We start from the raw sequence: 21,615 nt of genomic DNA, 5'->3' as shown, positions 1-21,615 counted from the left end.
TATTGGTGGTCACACAAAATATTGACACTTTGGGCCCAATTTGGACATTTTCACATGGGGTGTACTCACTTTTGTTGCCAGCAGTTTAGACATTAATGGCTGTGTGTTGAGTTATTTTGAGGGGACAGCAAATTTACACTGTTATACAAGCTGTACACTCACTTCTTTACATTGTAGCAAAGTGTCATTTCTTCAGTGTTGTCACATGCAAAGATATAATAAAATATTTACAAAAATGTGAGTTGTGTACTCACTTTTGTGAGATACTGTATATATATATATAAAAACAAAAACAGTATTCAACGAATACAAGACGTTCTCTGATTGGATGAGGTGGAGAGGAGAAGAGGTGAGGTCACAATCTTGGAGTAGCCTGTGTTTGAGTGGAGATTTGGGCAACCATCGTGGAACAGGAGAGGCTTTATATAGCCTGTGCTGTGCCTTGGTGGTATGTCCGCAGTGTGGGAAGTGCATACCTTAAAGGAAAATTATATAAAAAAAAGATTAGTTACCCACAAGTGTTTTTTTTTTCTTTTTACCACTATTATTCCTTTATACTGGCTTTTGAAATTTACCAATGCAGCAATTTAGAAATTGGATGAAAGGTTTAGCACTGGGAAACACTTTTTGGAAAATGGATTGTGCATTTTATATACAACTATATAGATCAGACCAAAATGAGAGACAAATGAGGAGGAAAGAGGGACAGAGGGTCTTTGTTCCAAATCAGGGACAGTCCCTCGAAAGTGTATAGACAGGGACAGATCCCCCTTGTTAGGGAAAAGTAGGCTAAGCCTAGGGGAAAGTTCCTGAGTAGAAGGGATAGATTAGCGATGGTCTTGCATATCCCTGGGAGACTACCTGGTGTTAGTGTAAGGACCTCCTTGGATTGGTGCATCCTGCAAACTATTCTGCCAGCACAACACCCCTTCTGGAAGGTCTCATGTTATTAGCCTCAAGGGTAGCCACCTGAAGAAGAAATTTTCGATCACCCTGCCGTATTTAGATCTTTCATTATTGCACAGGATTGTGGCAGATGTGTATTCCATAGGGCAGCTCTGGCAAACCAAATGCATTGTTGTAACTATTGACTACTTGTTAGATAAACAAGAAAACCAAAGTAAGATGTTGTCTCGCCTGTTCCCTTTGAAGTGTTTGTAAAGGCATTTTTTTTTAAATTAAAATATTAAACATGTTATACTCACCTGCTCTGAGCAATGGCTTTGCACAGAGCAGCCCTGAACCTTTTTTTCTGGGGTCCCCTTCTGGTGATCTTGGCTCCTCCTCTTCTGTGTCTGTCCTTATAGCAAGCGCTTGCTACGGGGGCAGATGTGTGGGCTCGATCCTGAGCCAGGCTATGTGTGTCCATTGACACACACAGCACTGCTCAGCCCCCCCCCTCTCGCTCTCTGCTCACAATATATGACTGACAGCATCAGAAGCCAATGGGCCACTCTCAGACAAGCTCGAACTGAAGTTGGGCACAGCTCTGGATCGACACAGGAGACAAATAAGTATTTGGAGGGGGAAGGGCACAGCAAGAGGCAAAATGCAGTAATGTTTAGACTCCCTTTTCAATGGCTATAACAGAAAAGTTGAGGTAGCACTATAGAAAATTGGAGGGTGGTGCAATATCTGTAGTGGAGGCCCCATTTACTCACCACGATCAGATGCAGGTGCAGGCCTTTTAACTCCATGTCCCACAATGCCCTAGGATCCTGGACATACCAAGGGAAGATACATTCCTCAGCTTTACTCCCGTAGCAGCTTGGAAAGGCCACTCCTGATAAAGCTAAGGTAGCTGGGCAAGTGATCTGCAGCCAGGTAAGAGGTCCTCCACTGTCAGAACTGACATGTGGACAGCCAGACCAGAGTCTAATAGCAAGCAGCCTCTTCAATTGCTATCAGAGTATTCCAGTTCCAGTGGGGTTGACCTTCATCTTTGGGCTCTTGGATCTCCGCGTTACCAGAGCTACTCTGGACTTTAGTGAGAGGGATAATGTTTATGAGGATAATCACAAGTAGCTGTGTTTTGAACTGATTTATTGAAGCAGTGATTCTCTGCTTAACTCTCTATTAAAGTTTCTATAGCCAAATGTTACCCTGATTGAGTCTTAGGGATATTGCTGGGAATCAGTGGCGAAGCTAGACATTCTTTCACGCGGGGCAAAGACTCAGTTCAGCAGGGCGGGTTTTGTGTGTGTTTGAACCCGCTCTTAGACACAACCAAAACCCACCGTTTAACACACTCAATCTGAAGTGCAACAGACAGAAAACACACCATTCAATACAGCCAAAACCCGCCCCGCAACAGTGAGACAGAATCTGACCATTTCATTCTTTCTCTGCGCTTAGCAGATCGTCAGATACTGCCTCCGACGATCTGCACATGCGCCGCATTGATGTCACGCCAGCTGATCAACATAACAGCTGGAGTGACTTTGCGTACTGCGCATGTGCAGACCCATAGAAGGCATTTTTCGACAAAGGGCATTTCTCGATAGAACATCAGCTCCCCGTGTCATGTATCCTTCTCCAGACCTCGAATCCGCTTGGTCTCATCCCAGAACAGGTGCCTCACACTGCCCACATTTCCCTAGAGAGCGGACACGGCAGCGCTGGGGTAGAGCTGGCCTTACCGTGCCAATTACATCCAGTCACTGGCCAACTTGGGCGTGTCCTCCCGTCAAATACTACTATCACCGGGTCCTAGTGCCTGGAGCCACCTTAGAGGCCGGGGAGAGACACTGCAGGGTTCATGCTGATAGCGTTGAAATGATTACCGGCACCAATCTGCTGCTAGCAGACCTGATTGGACCCGGAGGTAGGCAAGTCTGTTTATATCTGCCTGTCCACAGAGATGCATGGACCATCCGATCAGGTCTGCCTAAAAAACTGACAGGTGGACCTGATTGGATCTGTTTGATCTTTCAGCTTATTACCATGTTGTTAATTATCTGTCTGCATAATAATTTCTGTGTGCTTTAGAAGAAAAAAATATATCAGTGTCTACCTTCTTATTTGCAGCACAAAGCTTGCTACAAATACACAGATGAGCTTTAGTGTTTCAGTACATATCTTGAAATATTCACATTTTTTCAGCTTTGCGCATCTAATATTTATCTCAGCACTTTCCTTTATGTACGAGCTGAAACCCTCATCAAACACATAGCTTTCATGTGACTGTGGGGTTTTGGCTGGCTTTGTATCTTCTTGCTGGTGTTGCACCTGTTCGGAGTCATGACTGTGCCATTGCAGGTGCTGTAGCTGGCAGATGATTTGGCTTTGGAATGCCCGTCTAAAATATCTGCAGAAAAGCTTAAAGTGCAACTCTGGTTATGAAGAGGCAAATTAAAAACATATACTGTATATCTGAATCTGATTTTAGTTTTGGTGGGTTCAGGACAGCACAGAAATTCCATTCTGTAGTGATTCTTCTGCCATACAGTGCCTTGAAAAAGTATTCCTACCCCTTGAAATTTTCCACATTTTATCATGTTACAATCAAAAACGTAAATGTATATTATTGGGATTTTATGTGATAGGACAACACAAAGTGGCACATAATTGTGAAGTGAAGGGAAAATATGCAAATTTTAGTAATGAGAACGATATCATTAGCTGTAATCAGCATGGATTCATGAAGAATCGTTCTTGCCAAACCAATCTATTAACCTTCTATGAGGAGGTAAGTTGCCAGCTAGATAAAGGAAGGCCCGTAGACGTGGTATATCTGGATTTTGAAAAAGCATTTGACACAGTTCCCCATAAACGTTTACTGTACAAAATAAGGTCCGTTGACATGGACCATAGGGTGAGTACATGGATTGAAAACTGGCTACAAGGGCGAGTTCAGAGGGTGATGATAAATGGGGAATACTCGGAATGGTCAGTGGTGGGTAGTGGGGTCCCCCAGGGTTCTGTGCTGGGACCAATCCTATTTAATTTGCTCATAAATGACCTGGAGGATGTGGTAAACAGTTCAATCTCTGTATTTGCGGACGATACTAAGCTAAGCAGGGCAATAATTTCTCCGCAGGATGTGGAAACATTGCAAAAATTAATGGGGTGGGCAACAACATGGAAAATGAAGTTTAATGTAGAAAAATGTGAAATAATGCATTTGGGTGGCAAAAATATGAATGCAATCTATACACTGGGGGGAGAACCTCTGGTGGTATCTAGGATGGAAAAGGACCTGGGGGTCCTAGTAGATGATAGGCTCAGCAATGGCATGCAATGCCAAGCTGCTGCTAACAAAGCAAACAGAATAGTGGCATGCATTAAAAAGGGATTAACTCCAGAGATAAAACTATAATTCTCCCACTCTACAAGAATCTGGTCCGGCCGCACCTAGAGTATGCTGTCCAGTTCTGGACACCAGTCCTCAGGAAGGATGTACTGGAAATGGAGCGAGTACAAAGAAGGGCAACAAAGCTAATAAAGGGTCTGAAGGATATTAGTTATGAGGAAAGGTTGCGAGCACTGAACTTATTCTGTCTGGAGAAGAGACGTTTGAGAGGGGATATGATTTCAATATACAAATACCATACTGGTGACCCCACAATAAGGATAAAACTTTTTCGCAGAAGAGAGTTTAACAAGACTTATGGCCACTCATTAAAATTAGAAGAAAAGAGGTTTACCCTTAAACTATGTAGAGGGTTCTTTACTGTAAAAGCGGCAAGGATGTGGAATTCCCTTCCACAGGCGGTGGCCTCAGGTCTTAGATAAGCACCTGAACGACCGCAACATACAGGGATATACAATGTAATACTGACATATAATCACACACATGGGTTGGACTTGATGGACTTGTGTCTTTTTTTGACCTCACCTACTATGTAACTATGTAAAATAATAATTGGTTTTCAATTTTTTTTTTTTTTTTTACAAATAAATATCTGAAAAATGTGGCGTGCATTTGTATTCAGCCCCCTTTACGCTGATACCACTAAATAAAATCTAGTGGAACCAATTGCCTTCAGAAGTTACCTTCAGAAGTTACCTAATTAGCTATGAGTGGTGGAAAAGTAACACTGCGCATCACCCTGAACACACCATCCCCATCGTGAAACATGGTGGTGGCAACATCATGTTGTGGGGATGCTTTTCTTCTGCATGGACAGGGAAGCTCGTCAGAGTTGATGGGAAGATGGATGAAGCCACATACAGGGCAATCTTAGAAGAAAACCTGTAAAGCTGGTACACACGATCAGGTTATCTGATGAATTTTAGTCAGTTTTTTGTTGCATGCTAGTCTCATATCGAAAGTGAAGAGGTTACTCAGCATACGAAAATTCTCGTCCGACCGAATTCAACTTCAGAAATTATATAATCTGTTTAATTGTTTTGTGTGTTCTTCTTCTTGTAGTTTCTAAACATGCGCAGTCTTGCTCTTACGATTTTTCTCCGGATGAAAACTGTACTAATTAAACAAAAATCGGTTGTGTTGTGTTGTGTTCACATACGACAAAAATTTTATAGCCTGCACATCCAGTTTTTGCCGTCTGAAAATTCAGAATCGGCAGTCGAAAGCACCATACTAAGGATCTGAAAATCGGCAGATCGTTCAAATTTTACTTCTGATTTTCTGATCGTGTGTACGGGTCTTTAGAGTCTGCAAAAGACTTAAGACTGGGGCAGTGGTTCACCTTTCAGCAGGACAACGACCCTAAACATACAGCCAGAGCTACAATGGAATGGTTTAAATCAAAGAATATTATTCATGTGTTATAATAGCCCAGTCAAAGTCCAGACCTAAATCCAATTGAGAATCTGTGGCAAGACTGCTAAATTGCTGTTCACAGACGTTCTCCATCCAATCTGACAGAGCTTAAGCTATTTTGCAAAGAAGAATGGACAAACATGTCACTCTCTAGATGTGCAAAGCTGATAGAGACATCCCCAAAAAGACTTGCAGCTGTACTTGCAGGGAAATAGGGATGGGTCCAATGTTTGAGTCGAACGTAAGTTCAACTCGAACATCAGGTATTTGCCCGTTCACCGAATAGCGAAAATTTACTGCAAATTCAAGCGCAGCAGAGCGCCACGTAATGCACCGCAAGAACGCAGTGCATTGATGGCTGCTGATTAGCCAAAGCATGCACCTGACCTGCATGCTTTGGCCAATCACATGGCTCAGGGGGCTAAGTCCATGCCCCACACTATATAAGGTCGCGTACATGGAGGCCATGTATAGTGTGATAATTTAGATAGGAGAACTTGAGCTAGATTAGGCAGGTTAGTTAGTGGCGTGTAGGCAGTTTAATATATATATATATATATATATATATATATATATATATATATATATACAGTGTAGTCAGTGTAGAATATATATACACAGTACATTCAGTGTACTAAATATTTGTATACAGTGCAGTTAATGCAGAGTATATAATAGTGCATTGAAGTGGTTAAGGGGAACCCAATGACAAAATTAAGAAAAAAAAACGGCATGGGGTCCCCCTCAAAATCCATACCAGGCACTGTAGGTCTGGTATAGATTTTAAGGGAACTCTACACCAAAATTTAAAAAAAAAAAACAGCGTGGGATTCCCCCCAAAATCCATACCAGGTGCTTTGGGTCTGGCATAGATTTTAAGGGGAACTCCACCCCAAAATTTTTTAAAAAATTGCCGTGGGGTCCCCTCAAAAATCCATACAGACCCTTATTGGAGCAAGAAGCCTGGCAGGCCAGGAAAGGGGGGGGGGGACAAGGGCCTCGTCCTCACAACCCTGGCCCGGTGGTTGTGGGGGCTGTGGGTGGGGGGGCTTATTGGAATCTGTAAACCCCCTTTAACAACCTTTAACAAGGGGTCCCCCAGATCCTGCCTCCCCCTATGTAAATGGGTATGGGGTACATTGTACCCCTACCCATTCACCAAAAAAAGTGCCAAAAAGTAAAAACTACAATGGACAGTTTTTGACAATTTGAAAAAAAAAGTGTCCCACGATGTCCATCCATCTTCAATCGCACCACCTGACGGACCCAAAAAATAGAAAAAATGAATAAAAAATCTCTGCCTCGATGGGAGGCCTCCCGCCGACTGCTGTCCCTTGGCTGTGACAGCTGTTATATAGGCAAGGGCGGGGTCGCCCGGTGACCTAACCGAGTGACCCACCCCCTTCTGACATCATGTGAAGTCAGAAGGGCGGGGTAATCTGGTTTATATTTGTCAGGTCCGTTGGGCGACGTGATTGAAGATGGATGTACACCGCAGGATACTTTTTATTCATTTTATTTTTTTTAAATAAAGGAATTGTCAAAAACTGTCTATTGTGGTTTTTACTTTTTGACACTTTTTTGGGTGAATGGGTAGGGGTACAATGTACCCGATACCCATTCACATGGGGGGGGGGGTCTGGGGGCCTTGTTAAAGGGGGCTTCCAGATTCCCGTGAGCCCCCCATCTGCAGACCCCCACAACCACCGGGAGTGTGTCCATGGGAATGTTTGACCATTCTTCCAGAAGTGTCCCACGATGTCCATTTTATTGAGTTGAAGCTGTTATAGCTGCCAAAGGTGGGCCAATTCAATATTGAACCCTACGGACTAAGACTGGCATGCCAATAAAGTTCATGTGCATGTAAAGGCAGGAGTCCCAATACTTTTGACAATATGATGTATATTGACAGCCCAGATTCTGATTTTGTAGCTTTTTATATTGTCATAACATCAGTGTTCATAATGATATGTATTGTATCTCTTAATAGATTCTGAGTACATCGAAGGTGAGCCAGTCTCTGACTCTGATCTATGTTGTAAAGAATAACAGTCAACCACTGGATGGTACAACAGCCAGCAGCCTTCTAAATGTCCTGTCTGGAGAGGTAGTCGGCTACTATCTAGGAGACCCTCTCTCTGTTATTGCAGAACGTAAGTCTTCCAAGCTTCTACTGCTGGTATCTACTGCTTTTAGCTAGCCATAGGTGGATCGTTGACCAGTTCAGCGGGGACCATCTGAATTTTGATCCATCTATGGCTGTTCATAACCAACAGCCAATCAGGTGCAATACTGATCAGTGTATTCTGACCGTACAGGAATCTCCCCGCTGTCAGAATACAATAGCACAGCAGGGAGAATTCCTCCATTCATCTTACTTCTGTTAATGAAGGAATCCGTTCATTTTTGCTGGCCGACCGACAAAAATGACCCATCTATTGGTAGCTTTATAGCTTTATAGTTGACTGTGTTACTTCAATTTAGCAATACAATAGATTTTTTTAGTTACATTGTAGAGTGATGATAAAAATTGCCCGACATGAAAATGAAAATCATGGTAGTGCTGGTTATACTATATAAAAGTATAACAAAAAGTGTACAGTATGTACAAGCAAACCTTTTTTTTATTCATTTTAGATAAAGTAGGGTTACAACCTCTGCCAGGTTTTTTTTTTATTTTTTACCATTGGGTAAATCTCCCATCACTTCCTGTCAAAGTGAGTGAAATTCCCCTTTTAGGCCTTTTAGGCACAAACACTGCTGCTCTTAATTTGACATCTGCATGGGTGTGGGGTGCATGTCCCTGAACTCACACATCCCGCTTCCAAATAAACTGACTATTGTCACCAGAACTAAAAATGCAAATGAATTTCAAATTTTGAGGTGTCACCAGAACATCAATAGAGGAGAAAACTTCCAATGGGGACACTGCTGGTGAGATTAAGCAGAACTCAACAGTATCTGAGCACCACAAACTGAAACCGCTACAGTATTCAATTTATTTTTAATATTCACAGCAATCCTACCCATCCATCCATGTCTCCAAGCTTTTTCTTGTTGAGTAATCACTTTGAACCCTTTAAAAGCAGCGGCAAGCCTGCTGATCTCACAGGTTTGCCGATCTAACAGAACACCGCTGCTTTTAAAATTCAACATCAAAACAGTCTGATGGATTTCATAATACTGTATTTCACTATATAAGCAGAGTTTACTGGTAAAATAAGTGTGAAATACAAGACTTGGGTCAGTGTAAAAAGATGTCCGCTGCCGCCTTCTGACTGCAGGCTTACTGCGGCGGAGTGTGGGGTGTACCAAGATGACCGTCACGGTGTAGTGACGGAACGTCACTTCTGTTACCTATTCTGATGGGTCGCCGATTCTGACGGGAATACAGGCAGGAAAGTGTGTTTAGCTGAGAAAGCCCCCTCCTCCAGATGAAAGAAAAAAATGCTAATGAAGACTTCTAGGATGTATGACATCACTTTGGCCTAGGCTAGAAACCAGGAAGCAACTGAAGAAATGTAAAAAAAAAAGTCTAAAATAAGTAAATATAATATACCTCCCTATCTACTGTATTTATGAATGCTAGAAGCATAAGGATTAATAATAGTAAATTTTGACTGCAAGAGTTTAGCTCCACTTTGAGAATTACTTCTCTCTAGAGCAATTTCCTTGCACTTCCTTTTGTGTGTACAGAAAAAAAAAAAACGAACGCTTCAACCCTTAAACCTTTGCTACACTATCCCAAAAAAAAGAAAAAAAGTTTTGCCTTTTATGCAAATAAATATATCTACGATCAGTCAATATATAGACGTATATATGGTATTTAGTGATAGTTCAGCTTGATGGACAGATGGTTAGAACTCTTGGTTTACAGTGTGGGGTTCTGGGGTCGAATAGGAAGATTGCATGTATAATGTTTTTTGGGTTTCCCCAGATTTTCTGAGTTACTCACCTAACATTCCAATTGCTTGAAGTGGTTGTAAACCCTTATATATACCCAGTAAAATTACTGGCCTCCGAGATGAAACAAAGCTTCCTACATAAGTTGTACTTGTTAATCTGTTGCTCTTCCCAAAGTCCAGAATTTTTAAAGTTTGTCTGAGCTTTCAGAAAGCAGAGGGCAGAGAGCAGAAGTTACACCAGTGAGGAGAGCTATGAAAGCTGATCTGAATGAAGGGATACAAACTCTGCATCGGTGGCCGGTCCATAAGGGGCGCAGGGGTGCCGCCCCCCTAATCTCCATGCAGGGCATTGGACACATACATTTCCACAAGTTTTTTTTTGAAGCACATAATTAGAGCCTGAGGCTCTAATTGGCTTCAAAAAGGTTGGACTCGGGTGCAAAACACTGTGCCCCAAGCCCATCCACTTGTGATATTAGAGAATCCACATTCACTGTTGTCTTCCTGCTTCTCCTCCCGGCCAATGAGGACAGGAAGTGGGTCCTAAGATCGGAGTGACCAGGAAGAGAAGCGACCCGATTGGCCGGGAGGAGAAGCCGGGGAAGCCACCCCCGACCTTGATGGGGTGAGTGTGGACCTGAAGAGCGGGCGAGCGAGTTGGCAGGAGGGCGACCGGGGTGTGGGGGGGTTGTTTTCCACCCCCCCCAAAAAAAAAATTGGAGCACCAGCAGCCACTGCTACTCTGTCACTTTTTTTCTCTTGGTGTCAGGAAAACTTGTCAGAAGTGATTTATGGTGATAGCAGAGGAACGGAGGAACAGAGAGAAACAACACCTAATGCTCTTAATTGAGACACACTATGTACACACTATGAAGGGATGTGCTATGTTCATATTTCATGTCTGAGGGTTACAACCACTTAACTGGCTTCTTAAAATATACATGTCTGTATGACTGTAGTAGGAAAATTAGATTGTAAGCTTCTGGGAAATCAAAGACTCATATAAAAATAGTTTAATTCCACTATGTAAAGCAGCGCTATATAAATGTGACAGTATAGGTATACAAATGCATAAAGTAAAAGTTATTTGCAAATTTATATATTATAATTCAGAGATAAACAGATATTCATGTTTTATTTCTTTCTTCTTCCTTTTAGCATTATATTATCCAACTCTTGACACCTCAGATTCAACAAAGAAAAACTGGGTGACCACAGGTAACTTATGTTATAAATATAATGTTAAATATAGATATGTAAAATTTTTAATAATCACTTTATTATCCCATTTTACGTTTAGGCTTACTTTAGCTTAAGAAGAACTATTCTATACTATCAACTCCACCAGCCAAGAGGCTTATTTATTTAGGATTAAATGTAATGTTCTAAGCACAGTAACCCATAGAAAGCAGTCTTGTCTTTGTAGGATAAACCTCTATTGCTTATGGCATTATCGAATTATAAATTCACATTCTAGTCTGTACATGTAAGAAAAAATTATGACTTAAAGCGGTATTAAACCCAAAAGCAAACTGTATTGCAGCTGACCAATTATATGACAGCTGCATTTGTTTTCTTTTTTGGGCGTTCTTTCCTTTATTTTCACCTGGTGATCCAGCAGGTAAGTCTGTTGTTTTTCAACAGAACAATGCAGAGTTAGCAGTTAGGGGTTTGAGACAAACCATTTACCACTGACGGAGTAATTTTGCAATGGTCAGCTTTTATTTATTTATGTAAAATCTTTATTCCAAAAAGGGGAAAAAACTGAAAATTGTTTCATACTTACCGTAATTTTCTTTTCCTGGTGCCTATCCATGGCAGCATACCTATGACAAGCTCCGCCTTGGCTCCTCCCTTTAGGACCAGTGAATATTACAAAAGAAAAGGATTAGTGCACTCCCAGCATTCTACGTAATATAGCATACCGAAGCTGGGATTGTATGCTGCCATGGATAGGCACCAGGAAAAGAAAATTACGATAAGTATGAAACAATTTTCTGTTTTCCTTGTGCCTCCATGGCAGCATACCTGACAAATAACTAGCTGAAATGGGTGGGATAATGCATAGTGAAAGATTTATTTGAAAAAGGATTTAAAATAGGCAAATGCCGGCCTGATAGCCTGTCTGCCAGTTTCTACAGATGAGAAAGCTGCCGGGTCTACTCTAATGTCTCATAAAACGCATGTTGGGATGACCATGATGCTTCCCTTTAGATCGTTTTGATGGATACGTCTGCTCTGGCCATCCAAGAAGCAGAAATCAACCAGGTGGCATAGAACCCAACTGAAGAGGGGGTTGCAGTCCCCTATCCCTGTACACCTTCTTGATTATCCAGGAAACTATTGTACTAGAGCAGAGATCTGCAAACTATGGCTCTCCAGCTGCCACAGAATCACATGTCCCATGAGGTATTGTAAAGCTCTGATATCCACAGACATGACTAGGCATGATGGATACTGCAGTTCCAGAATGGCTGGATGGCCCTAGATGATGCTTCTTTGCACCTGTCTTTTTTTTAATTTTTTTTTTTGGAGTCTTCGTGAAGAAGGTCAAAATTGGATCTGAAAAGATTGGCAGGGCCCAAGGCTCGGAGATAGTAGAGAAAGAGAAGAACTTAGGGATGAATCCATGTACCGTTCTAAGTTCCACTCTATCCGAGTCCAAAAAATAATATTATTGTCTTCCGATCCCAAAGCCTGAAGTTCCCCTAGCCCGATGCCATCGCTACAAAGAAAAATAGTTTCCAAGTGAGATTCCACAAGGATGCTGAATCAGATGGGGCAAAAAGCTGTTTGGATAAGGGCTCCAGAGTGATAGAGAGATCCCAATTGGGAAAGATTTGTTTTAGAGGGTGGGTTTATCTTCTTGACTGTCTTGAGGAATTTGATTATTAAAAGATCTTCGGCCCATCTCTTGTTGTCACAGCAGAGATTGCCACCAGCTGTACCTTTAAATTGCTTAATTCTAATCCTAAATCAAGGTCTACTTGCAGGAAGTCAAGGAGTTGGGAATAAGAGGGTACATCAGGATTGAAGTTTTGCAGTTTGCAAAAGATCTAAACTTATTCCAAACCTTGTGACACGTATTGTTCATTGAAGGCTCCTGTACTTTGAGCAGAGTTGAAAAAAACTCTAGAGGAACATCCTAATGATTAAAGCCTCTGTTTTAACATTCTAATTTGAAGGTTCAATCTGTGAGGATTCTAATGGGTGTGATGCCTCAAGCCAAAATAAAGGGTATCAGAGGAATATTTACCCGAGGCTGAACACTAAGAAATATTGCCCTAGGGAATCATGGGTCTCCTTGCAAATATGGCAGGACTGTTATCACCGTTTATTGTTGATATTGCAAGTCTCGAGAGAATTTTCGAGGTAGGAGGCCGGAGGAGGCCTAAATTAGATTGCACATCCAGGAACTTGACAGGGCATCTATTGCTTCTGCCCAAGGGTGAGGTAGATGTGAAATAAACCTCCGCAGCTTGGTATTGCTTGCTGTAGCAAAAGGATACAGTTCAGGAAAGGTCCATTGGCCCACAATCCAACTGAATAACTTCGGTTGTAGGGACCATTTGTTGGGATACAGGAATCCTTGGGATAGGTGATCGGCGTCTGTGTTTAAGTAGGCTGGAAGATAGACTACTCTTAGGTCCTTCAGATTCCCCTCTGCCCAAATGAAGATGGGTTCCACTTCCCTTAGTAAGGAACTGTTATGGATTCCGCCTTGGTGGTGTATGTATGATATTGCAGCTCTATCCAAATCAGAACTGATTTGTCCTTGATCTGAGAGAGCAAATGCTGTCGATGCGAGATAAGCCGCCTGGATTATCAGGATATTTGCAATGATGTCTGCCTCATTGAACGCCCATCTCTCCTGAACCAACATCTGGTTGCAATGTGCCTCCTAGCCTATTTCATTGGCGTCTGTGGTAACTGTGGTCCAGAAGACATGCCCTAATGTATGTAGCTTTACCGGCATCTTCCTCTTTGTCCACTAGTGCAGACCCCTGTGCATCAAACTTGTTTGATATAGGGACTGGGATAGATGGTTTGCTCTATTGCTTCAGGAATTATAGATAAAAGGTGCCTGAGGTATCCATGTGTCCATAGGACCATCTGGATACAAATAGACAAAAATCCCTATTACGTTGAGTTAGCTTGAGGCTGTTATATAGGACCATGTCCTCACTCTCCTTACTTTCTGAATGATCGCCCACACTTTCTCAGATGGCAGGGACACCGTCCCTTTGCAGTGTTGAATAAGGTGCCTAAACTGGAGAAAAGATGACTAGTTTGATAATTTACAATCCAACCGTATCTTGATAGTTTAGGCCACAGCATCCACCTGTGTTCCACTAGCTGGCCTGGATCTTTTGATAAAAGGAGGATATTGTCTCGTTAGTGATAAGAACTGAGACCCAGTTCTCGTAAAGAAGCTTGGATTGTGATCCAAGCCTTCGTGAGGGCTCTGAGGGAAGTGCAGGGTCCAAAGGGGAGACTCTGGAATTGTAGATGGACCTGGTCGACCGAAAATCTCAGCTACTTCTGTAACAGTTGTAGTATGGGTGCGTGCAAGTAAGCATCCTTGAATCCCCGGGTACGTCTAATTCTGCTGTTTTGGGGGAATCAAGTCTGACTTTCCTCCTGTGACGTGGGAAATGGCTTTCTGTAACCTTTCTTCAGAGTGATTTACCATAAATAAAAAAATACAGTATTTATACTAATTTTGTTTTGACACAGTGTCAGCTGCCTGTAGTTCTGACCACAATACCCATATGGCTATCACAAGTAGTGACAATGATCTTGCGAAGTATCGAATTGTATCCATCGCCGTCTCACCAGTGAAGTCTGCTGAGAGCCATAATTTGTCCAAAGCCTTGACTATATTTTCCCTAGGGACATTTTGATGAATCACTGTTTCCATGTTTTCGGTCCATGCCCGCAGGGCTTTGGATACAGATGATAAGGCAATTGCTGACTTCCAGGCGTTTACCCGCCATTTGTTGAGCTACTTTAAGTTAGGGACTATTCTTCAGTCTAAAGGATCCTCATTTGAGGCTGAATCATCGATTGGTGAGATGAAATTCTTTGTTATACGAACAACTGCCGTGTCTACCTCCGGTGGACCATCTGGCATTGTAGAATCTTGTTTAGACAGTGGATAAAGTTTTCCTAGGCAATTGAGAGGAAAACTTAATTTTTTTATTTATTTTTTCTTCAACAATGTCTCTGACATCATCCATCAGAGTAAGCCTATGTTTCTACTATAGCGACCTGAAAGTTGTGCGATTTTGAGGCAATGTTTTTGCTGCGATTTTGATGCGACTTGAACAATGCCTGTGTATTTTTGAGGTGTATGGACCTCAAGTCGCATCAAAGTGGGACCAAAATAGTGCAGGGACTACTTTGATGCTTGAAGTCACACAGATATGAATGGTACTCATTGGAAATCATGGGGTATGACCTGTCATGCGACTTTGCAGTCCCAAGTCACATGACAAGTTGCACCAGTGGAAACCGAGCCGAAAGAAGGAAACCTGCTTCTTTAGAAATGGGAAGTACATCTTTGACTTCTCAGATGTAGTGTCGGCTTCCTCCCAGCCAATAGCTGGCTTTACAGGCTGGACATAGGGCTGAACTAGGAAAAAGTTGAAGTCCGAGGGCCGAGCTCTTCTGAAGTATCCTCAGATGGCCCCCCATCATCCAGATGTCTGGGAGGGATACTTGCTGCATGGTGAGAGGATTCTCTCGAGGATGGGCCAGGAAGAGTTAACTTCTCTGCAGAAGATTGAGCCAATTGCTGCAGTGGAACTGCTATTGCTCGTTCCACTATGTATCCGATGCCCATCTTTGAGTAGGACAGCTTAGCTGTTAACCCTCTGACTCTCTGTCTGCTGCATAGACTCTAAAACAGCTTTTGCAGACCAATTGGCTGGTAATGGGATGACCCCGCATGCTCGGCATTTAGGGATTTGGGAGTTGGTGAATGTGAAGATCTATGTCTTTTCACAGATGAACCCTCGCTGCTTGCATGGTATCCTGATCTGGTTGGGGCCTTCATAGGTTTGTTTATGTCGCCTTGATGTCCGCTTGGACTTCTTCTAGTGTACAAAGCTGAAATACATAAACGTACCAGCATAAGTGCTCTCTTTTTTTTTTTGTTTACTCACCTGGACGACGGTCCCTACCTAAACTGTTGGAGAGGGTCTTGTTCGGGTGGCGTACTGCTTATTTTAGGCATCAGACAGAAATGCAGCTAGAGAAAGATAAAGGAGCTAGCAACTGGTATTTCAGCTGGAGCAAGGAAATGGTATTCCTGAGTAAAGAAAAAGAAAGAAATTACATTTACCGTTGGCAAAAAACAGGGTCCCATCCAGGGGCTCCCCGCATAGGCAACCTTCTCAGATGACAACAGGCTGCCATGCGGAAAGCCCCTAGTAATAAACAATGGAGAGGGGAGGGACATCTTGTGGAAGATACAACCCTAATTGGCTTCAAAAAAGGTGGGCTCAGGGCGCAGAGCACTGCACCCTGAGCCCAACCAGTTGTGTGACAATAGCGAATTAATATATTAAATGTGAGTCACCTCATGCCTTGGTGATGGGTGGCGATTTAATTAAGCCGCTGCTGTCAATACTATCCCCACTAGTGGGCCAAATGATGAATAGATAAATAGACAGTGAATGATCCACCTAATATTGTGCTTAAACCCAATGCTATAATCCTCAGTAGGGCTGGTGGGCTGACAATTGAGAGACGGGGGGTTGTGCGACCGATCTAAAAAAATTTTTTTTTTGCCGCCCCCTCCCCCCCTAAAAATGGAGCACCAGCTGCCACTGATGGAGAAGCTGCAGAAAAGCATGTAATGTGTTTTTCAACAAATTGGCCGGGAAAAAAAGCATAAAAAATACAAACTGCAAAACAGACTGCAGGATCGGATCAAAAGCAAACTGCATAGGTGTGAACCAAGCGTAAATCTGCTTGTACATCTAACACTCCCCTCCCCCTAGACTGACAATGCTGGTGTTCAAATGTGCCCCCTGTGCTCCTTCATCTAGAGTGGAGGCACTCTAATACAGGAGGGGTGTTACTGGCAAGATCACAAGAGCCAAGCAGAGGGGAAAAAGCCTAAACAAAATGAAAACAAATGCAGCCACCACATGTAATGATTGGTATGCTGTAATATAATACATTTCTGGTTTTGAGTTTATTGCACTTTAACATATTTTAGGTTTTTGGAAAGAATTGCAATATAAGTACACAGATGATTTGACCAGTTTTCTTATTTTTGCCCTTTTCTTTAATCTCTGATGGATTTCCCTGACAACTTGAATCAGTAAAAAATGTATTTATTTCTTCCTATGAAACAAAGGAGAGAGCCATCTCTATAAAAACATTTCATCAGAATTTGCAGTTGAATAGTTTTCATATATTACAACAATGAGTAACAAGCATGTAGAATCAACGCGTTTCGCAATATTTGCTTCCTCAGAATTCACGCTTGGAGATGGCCCATTGTTACAGATAGAACACATTTAATAACGGAAAAAAAAGGAAAAAAGGGAAAATAATATGCACATAAACGCAATTATCAAACCACAAATGACCTGGAGGAAAAAAAATAGGGTGGGAAGGGTAGGCAAGGAAAAGAAGGGAAAAGGGGAAAAAAGAGGGAAGAAAAGAGGGTAGGGAGGAAAAGATGGGGAAGAAGTTGGAAAAGAGGGAGGGAAAAAGATGAAAAAAAAGAAAAAGCATGGATAAAAATGGATGAAAGAAGAAAACCAGGGAGGGGGACAAACTAAAAAAAACAACTTTGCATATACTGAGTTTTATATACTACCCTATCCCCCTTCCCCCATGATAGTTCTCAGACCCGTGGTCATCGCTGTGCATTGTGGAGGCCAAGTGGAGCACTCATGTATGCCTCATACCCAAAGGCTTGATCAAAGGCTGCCGTGGTATATCAGGGAGACATTCACAAGCATGGCTATGGCAACTCATAGGGGTTGATTTACTAAAACTGGAAACTGCAAAATCGAGTGCAGCTGCGCATGGTAGCCAATAAGCTTCTAAGTTCAGCTTGTTCAATTAGACTTCGACAATAAAACCTGGAAGCTGATTGGTTTCTATGCAGAGATGCACCAGATTTTGCACTTTTCAGTTTTAGTAAATCAACCTCATAGTGATGGATTACAGTGATTTGTTAAAGCTGAATTCCAGCAGATATAAAAGACACATCACTATACTGCTTCTCTGTTTACTGTCCAGTCACAGGGTGGGGGAAGGTCCAGGATAACCTGGGCTCAGAGGAAGTGGGTTGATTGCTGCTGACCACTGGACTGAGGACATCTAGAGCCTGAAAAAAGTACTGTGGGGGCAACCTTTGATTTGAACTTAAAAATTGCAAGAAAAGCTAGTATCTTTTAACAAGCTGTTCATTGTTATCTTGTTATTTTTGGCTTTATGTGCTACTTTAGCTTTCTTTTAACAGTCAATGGACACATTTTGGACAAAGTGATTAGTAAAGCATGTGACAATAAAGTCTGCCCCCTGCTGCTCACTGTATGCTATTCCTTGACCTGTTTCTTACTTACTTATCGGTCATGGAATACCTTTCAGTTGTTCATACACATACTGTACACCCGAGCCGCTCCAGGCAGTCTCTTCTTTGCAATAACTCAGAGACTTAGAGTTTGCCTTCAGTTGTATAAATAATCTTCCAGTCGTTTGCACCACTTACTGCTACTTCATAAACGTTTATTGCTAGACCATGAAAACTCAGACGCAGTCCACGCTAGTCTAGGTGCACTAATACATCGAGTAAGTCAACCCACTAACGCATGTTCAGGGCTCAGTGATAAAAGTTTATGTAGTAGCAGTAAATGGTGTGAATGGCTCAAGCATTTTGTATAGTTTTTCAGTTACTGAATTGCAAATACACAGTGCATCCTGAAAGTATTCACAGCGCTTCCCTTTTTCCACATTTTGTTATGTTACAGCCTTATTCTAAAATGGATTAAATTCATTATTTTCCTCCAAATTCTACAAACAATACTCCATAATAACAACGTGAAAGAAGTTTGTTTGAAATCTTTCCAAATTTATTTAAAATAAAAAATGAAAAAATCCCATGTACATAAGAATTCACAGCCTTTGCTCAATACTTTGTTGAAGCCCCTTTGACACCAATTACAGCCTCAAGTCTTTTTGAGTATGATGCTACAAACTTGGTACACCCATTTTTGGGCAGTTTCTCCCATTCTTCTTTGCAGGACCTCTCAAGCTCCATCAGGTTGGATGGGGAGCATCGGTGAACAGATCTCTCCAGAGATGTTCAATTGGATTCAAGTCTGGACTCTGGCTGAGCCACTCAAGGACATTCACAGAGTTGTCCCGTAGCCACTCCTTTGTTATCTTGGCTGTGTGCTCAGGGTTGTTGTCCTGTTGGAAGATGAATAAAACACCAAAGTTAAAGGGCCTTCAAGGTACTGCCTCATACAAAATGCAATAAAAGAGTTACCCTGTATATTTCTCTCAAAATGACAAAAACGGGGGAACAAAGTGGGATCGGAGCTCTCGGTAAAAGCCGAAACTCTAACTCAAAATAAAAAACCTGATTGCGCTCAAACATCCCAAGACCAATGAACTAATGGACACAATTCACTATACATACCAGAAAATGCAAATATTTTATTAGTATCAAAACAATTAGAAAAAAAAAAACATTAAAATCGGTAACATATAAGCAAAAACATGCATACTAGTAACACCATGACCACCTCTTATAAGCATGTAGATATGGCGACGCCTTTAGTCTCCGTGACTGTACTCTTTGCTGGTTCTCTACCTACTTATCCAACCGCATCTTTAGCGTTTCTTACAACTCTACTTCCTCCTCTCCTCTTCCTTTCTCTGTTGCGGTCCCCGAAGGTTCTGTTCTTGGACCTCTACTATTTTCAATCTACACCTCCTCCCTGGGTCAACTGATAGCCCCCCATGGCTTCAAATACCACCTCTACGCTGACGACACCCAAATCTATTTCTCTACCCCGCAGCTCACTCCCTCTGTCTCCTCACGTATCACAATTTACTATCAGATATATCAGTCTGGATGTAACACCACTTCCTCAAAGTCAATCTATCCAAAACCAAACTTATAATTTTTCCTCCCCCATATGCCCCTTCAGAGTCAAGCTACTGATTCCGGTCCTATAAGGACCATTTGTAATCCAGGGTAGAAATGTATAAAGATGAAACAGTTCCACATCCAAAGGAGTGTGAATATACTCATCGGGTCCATAGAGCACCGCTGTCCTTTAGTAAATGAGAGGATCTTCTCTAGCAGGGTCTGTCATTCCTTTAGGTGTCAGTATAAGTGACAAAGTGGTCAAAAACAAGAGGTGGACAGTGGGATGGCCTGACCGATTTCGCTGTTCTCCGCCGGCTGCTTCAGAGGCTTCCAGTGCGGTCCGAAAAAGCCACTCAAGGACATTCACAGAGTTGTCCCGTAGCCACTCCTTTGTTATCTTGACTGTATGCTTAGGGTCGTTGTCCTGCTGGAAGATGAACCTTCCCCCCAGTTTGAGGTCCAGAGCGCACTGGAGCAGGTTTTCATCAAGGATGTCTCTGTACATCGCTGCATTCATCTTTTCCTCGATCCTGACTAGTCTCCCAATTCCTGCCACTGAAAACCATCTCCACAGCATGATGCTGCCACCACCATGCTTCACTGTAGGGATGGTATTGGCCAGGTGATGAGCGGTACCTGGTTTCCTCCAGACATGACACTTGCCATTCAGGCCAAAGAGTTCAATCCTTGTTTCATCAGACCAGATGGCCTTTTGGCAAACTCTAGGTGGATTGTCATGTGCCTGTTTACTGAGGAGTGGCTTCCGTCTGGCCACTCTATTATACAAGCCTGATTGGTGGAGTGCTGCAGAGATGGTTGTTCTTCTGGAAGGTTCTCCTCTCTCCACAGAGAAATGCTGGAGCTCTGCCAGAGTGACCATAGGGTTCTCTGTCACCTCCCTGACTAAGGCCCTTCTGCCTCGAATGTTCAGTTTGTCTGGGCAGCCTCGATACAATCCTGTCTCGGAGGTCTACAGACAATTCCTTGGACTTCATGGCTTGGTTTGTGCTCTGACATGCAATGTTAATTGTGGGACCTTATATAGACAGATGTGTGCCTTTCCAAATCATGTACAATCGACTGAATTTACCACAGGTGGACTCCAATCAAGTTGTAGAAACATCTCAAGGATGATCAGTGGAAACAGGATGCACCGGAGCTCAATTTTGAGTGTCATGGCAAAGGCTGTGTATACTTATGTACATGTGATTTTTTTTTGTTTTTTTTTTGTTTTAATAAACTTCTTTCACGTTGTCTTTATGGGGTATGGTTTGTAGAATTTTGAAGAAAATAATGGATTTAATACATTTTGGAATAAGGCTGTAACATAACAAAATGTGGAAAAGGTGAAGCGCTGTGAATACTTTCTGGATGCACTGAATTTATACTTATTATAAAACGTGGCTAGTGAATAAGGTGATCACCTTTTTTAGGAAGCAATACCAGCCTTATGACTTCTTTTTCCTATTAATAACATTTACAACAATCCAATTTTTAACTGTCAGGTGGCAGCTCTACCTGTGACACATGGGGCTCCATTCACAATACTTTAAATAGGAACTACACTGTATCCGACCACCACACGCTATTTAATTAATTTCTAATATTCTCAGCAATCCCACCCATCCATCCATTTCTCCCTGCTTTATTTTTCTGAGAAATCACATTGAAAAACACCCCCTAACATTTTTAACCACGGCCATCTTGAGTAAGGGCAGATGATTTATGTAGATTTCCATCTGCCCTTAGCTCAGGCATGCAGGCAGAAGGGTGTGCTTAGCTGAGAAAGCCCCTCCCCCCGAAGACTTCTGGGATGTATGATATAATTTGCCTAGGCAAGAAACCAGGAAGTAACT

At 42.3% G+C, this 21,615-nt stretch overlaps 1 protein-coding gene across 4 annotated transcripts in view; it reads left to right on the top strand.

Annotated features, from left to right (window-relative positions):
- Positions 1-21,615, top strand: part of KIAA1549L (KIAA1549 like) — a 245,880-nt gene that overhangs the window by 98,395 nt on the left and 125,870 nt on the right. For all 4 annotated transcript variants that reach the window (XM_073604466.1, XM_073604464.1, XM_073604465.1 and 1 more), the window contains 2 exons: positions 7,719-7,881; positions 10,792-10,851. In XM_073604466.1, coding sequence (XP_073460567.1) covers positions 7,719-7,881; positions 10,792-10,851 — 223 coding nt within the window. The remainder of the gene's footprint in view (positions 1-7,718; positions 7,882-10,791; positions 10,852-21,615) is intronic.

The sequence above is a fragment of the Aquarana catesbeiana genome, linkage group LG11, assembly GCF_042186555.1.
Source record: "Aquarana catesbeiana isolate 2022-GZ linkage group LG11, ASM4218655v1, whole genome shotgun sequence".
NCBI lineage: Eukaryota > Metazoa > Chordata > Amphibia > Anura > Ranidae > Aquarana > Aquarana catesbeiana.
Note: the sequence above shows the minus strand (reverse complement) of the source record. Positions and strands in the feature narration are given on the sequence as shown.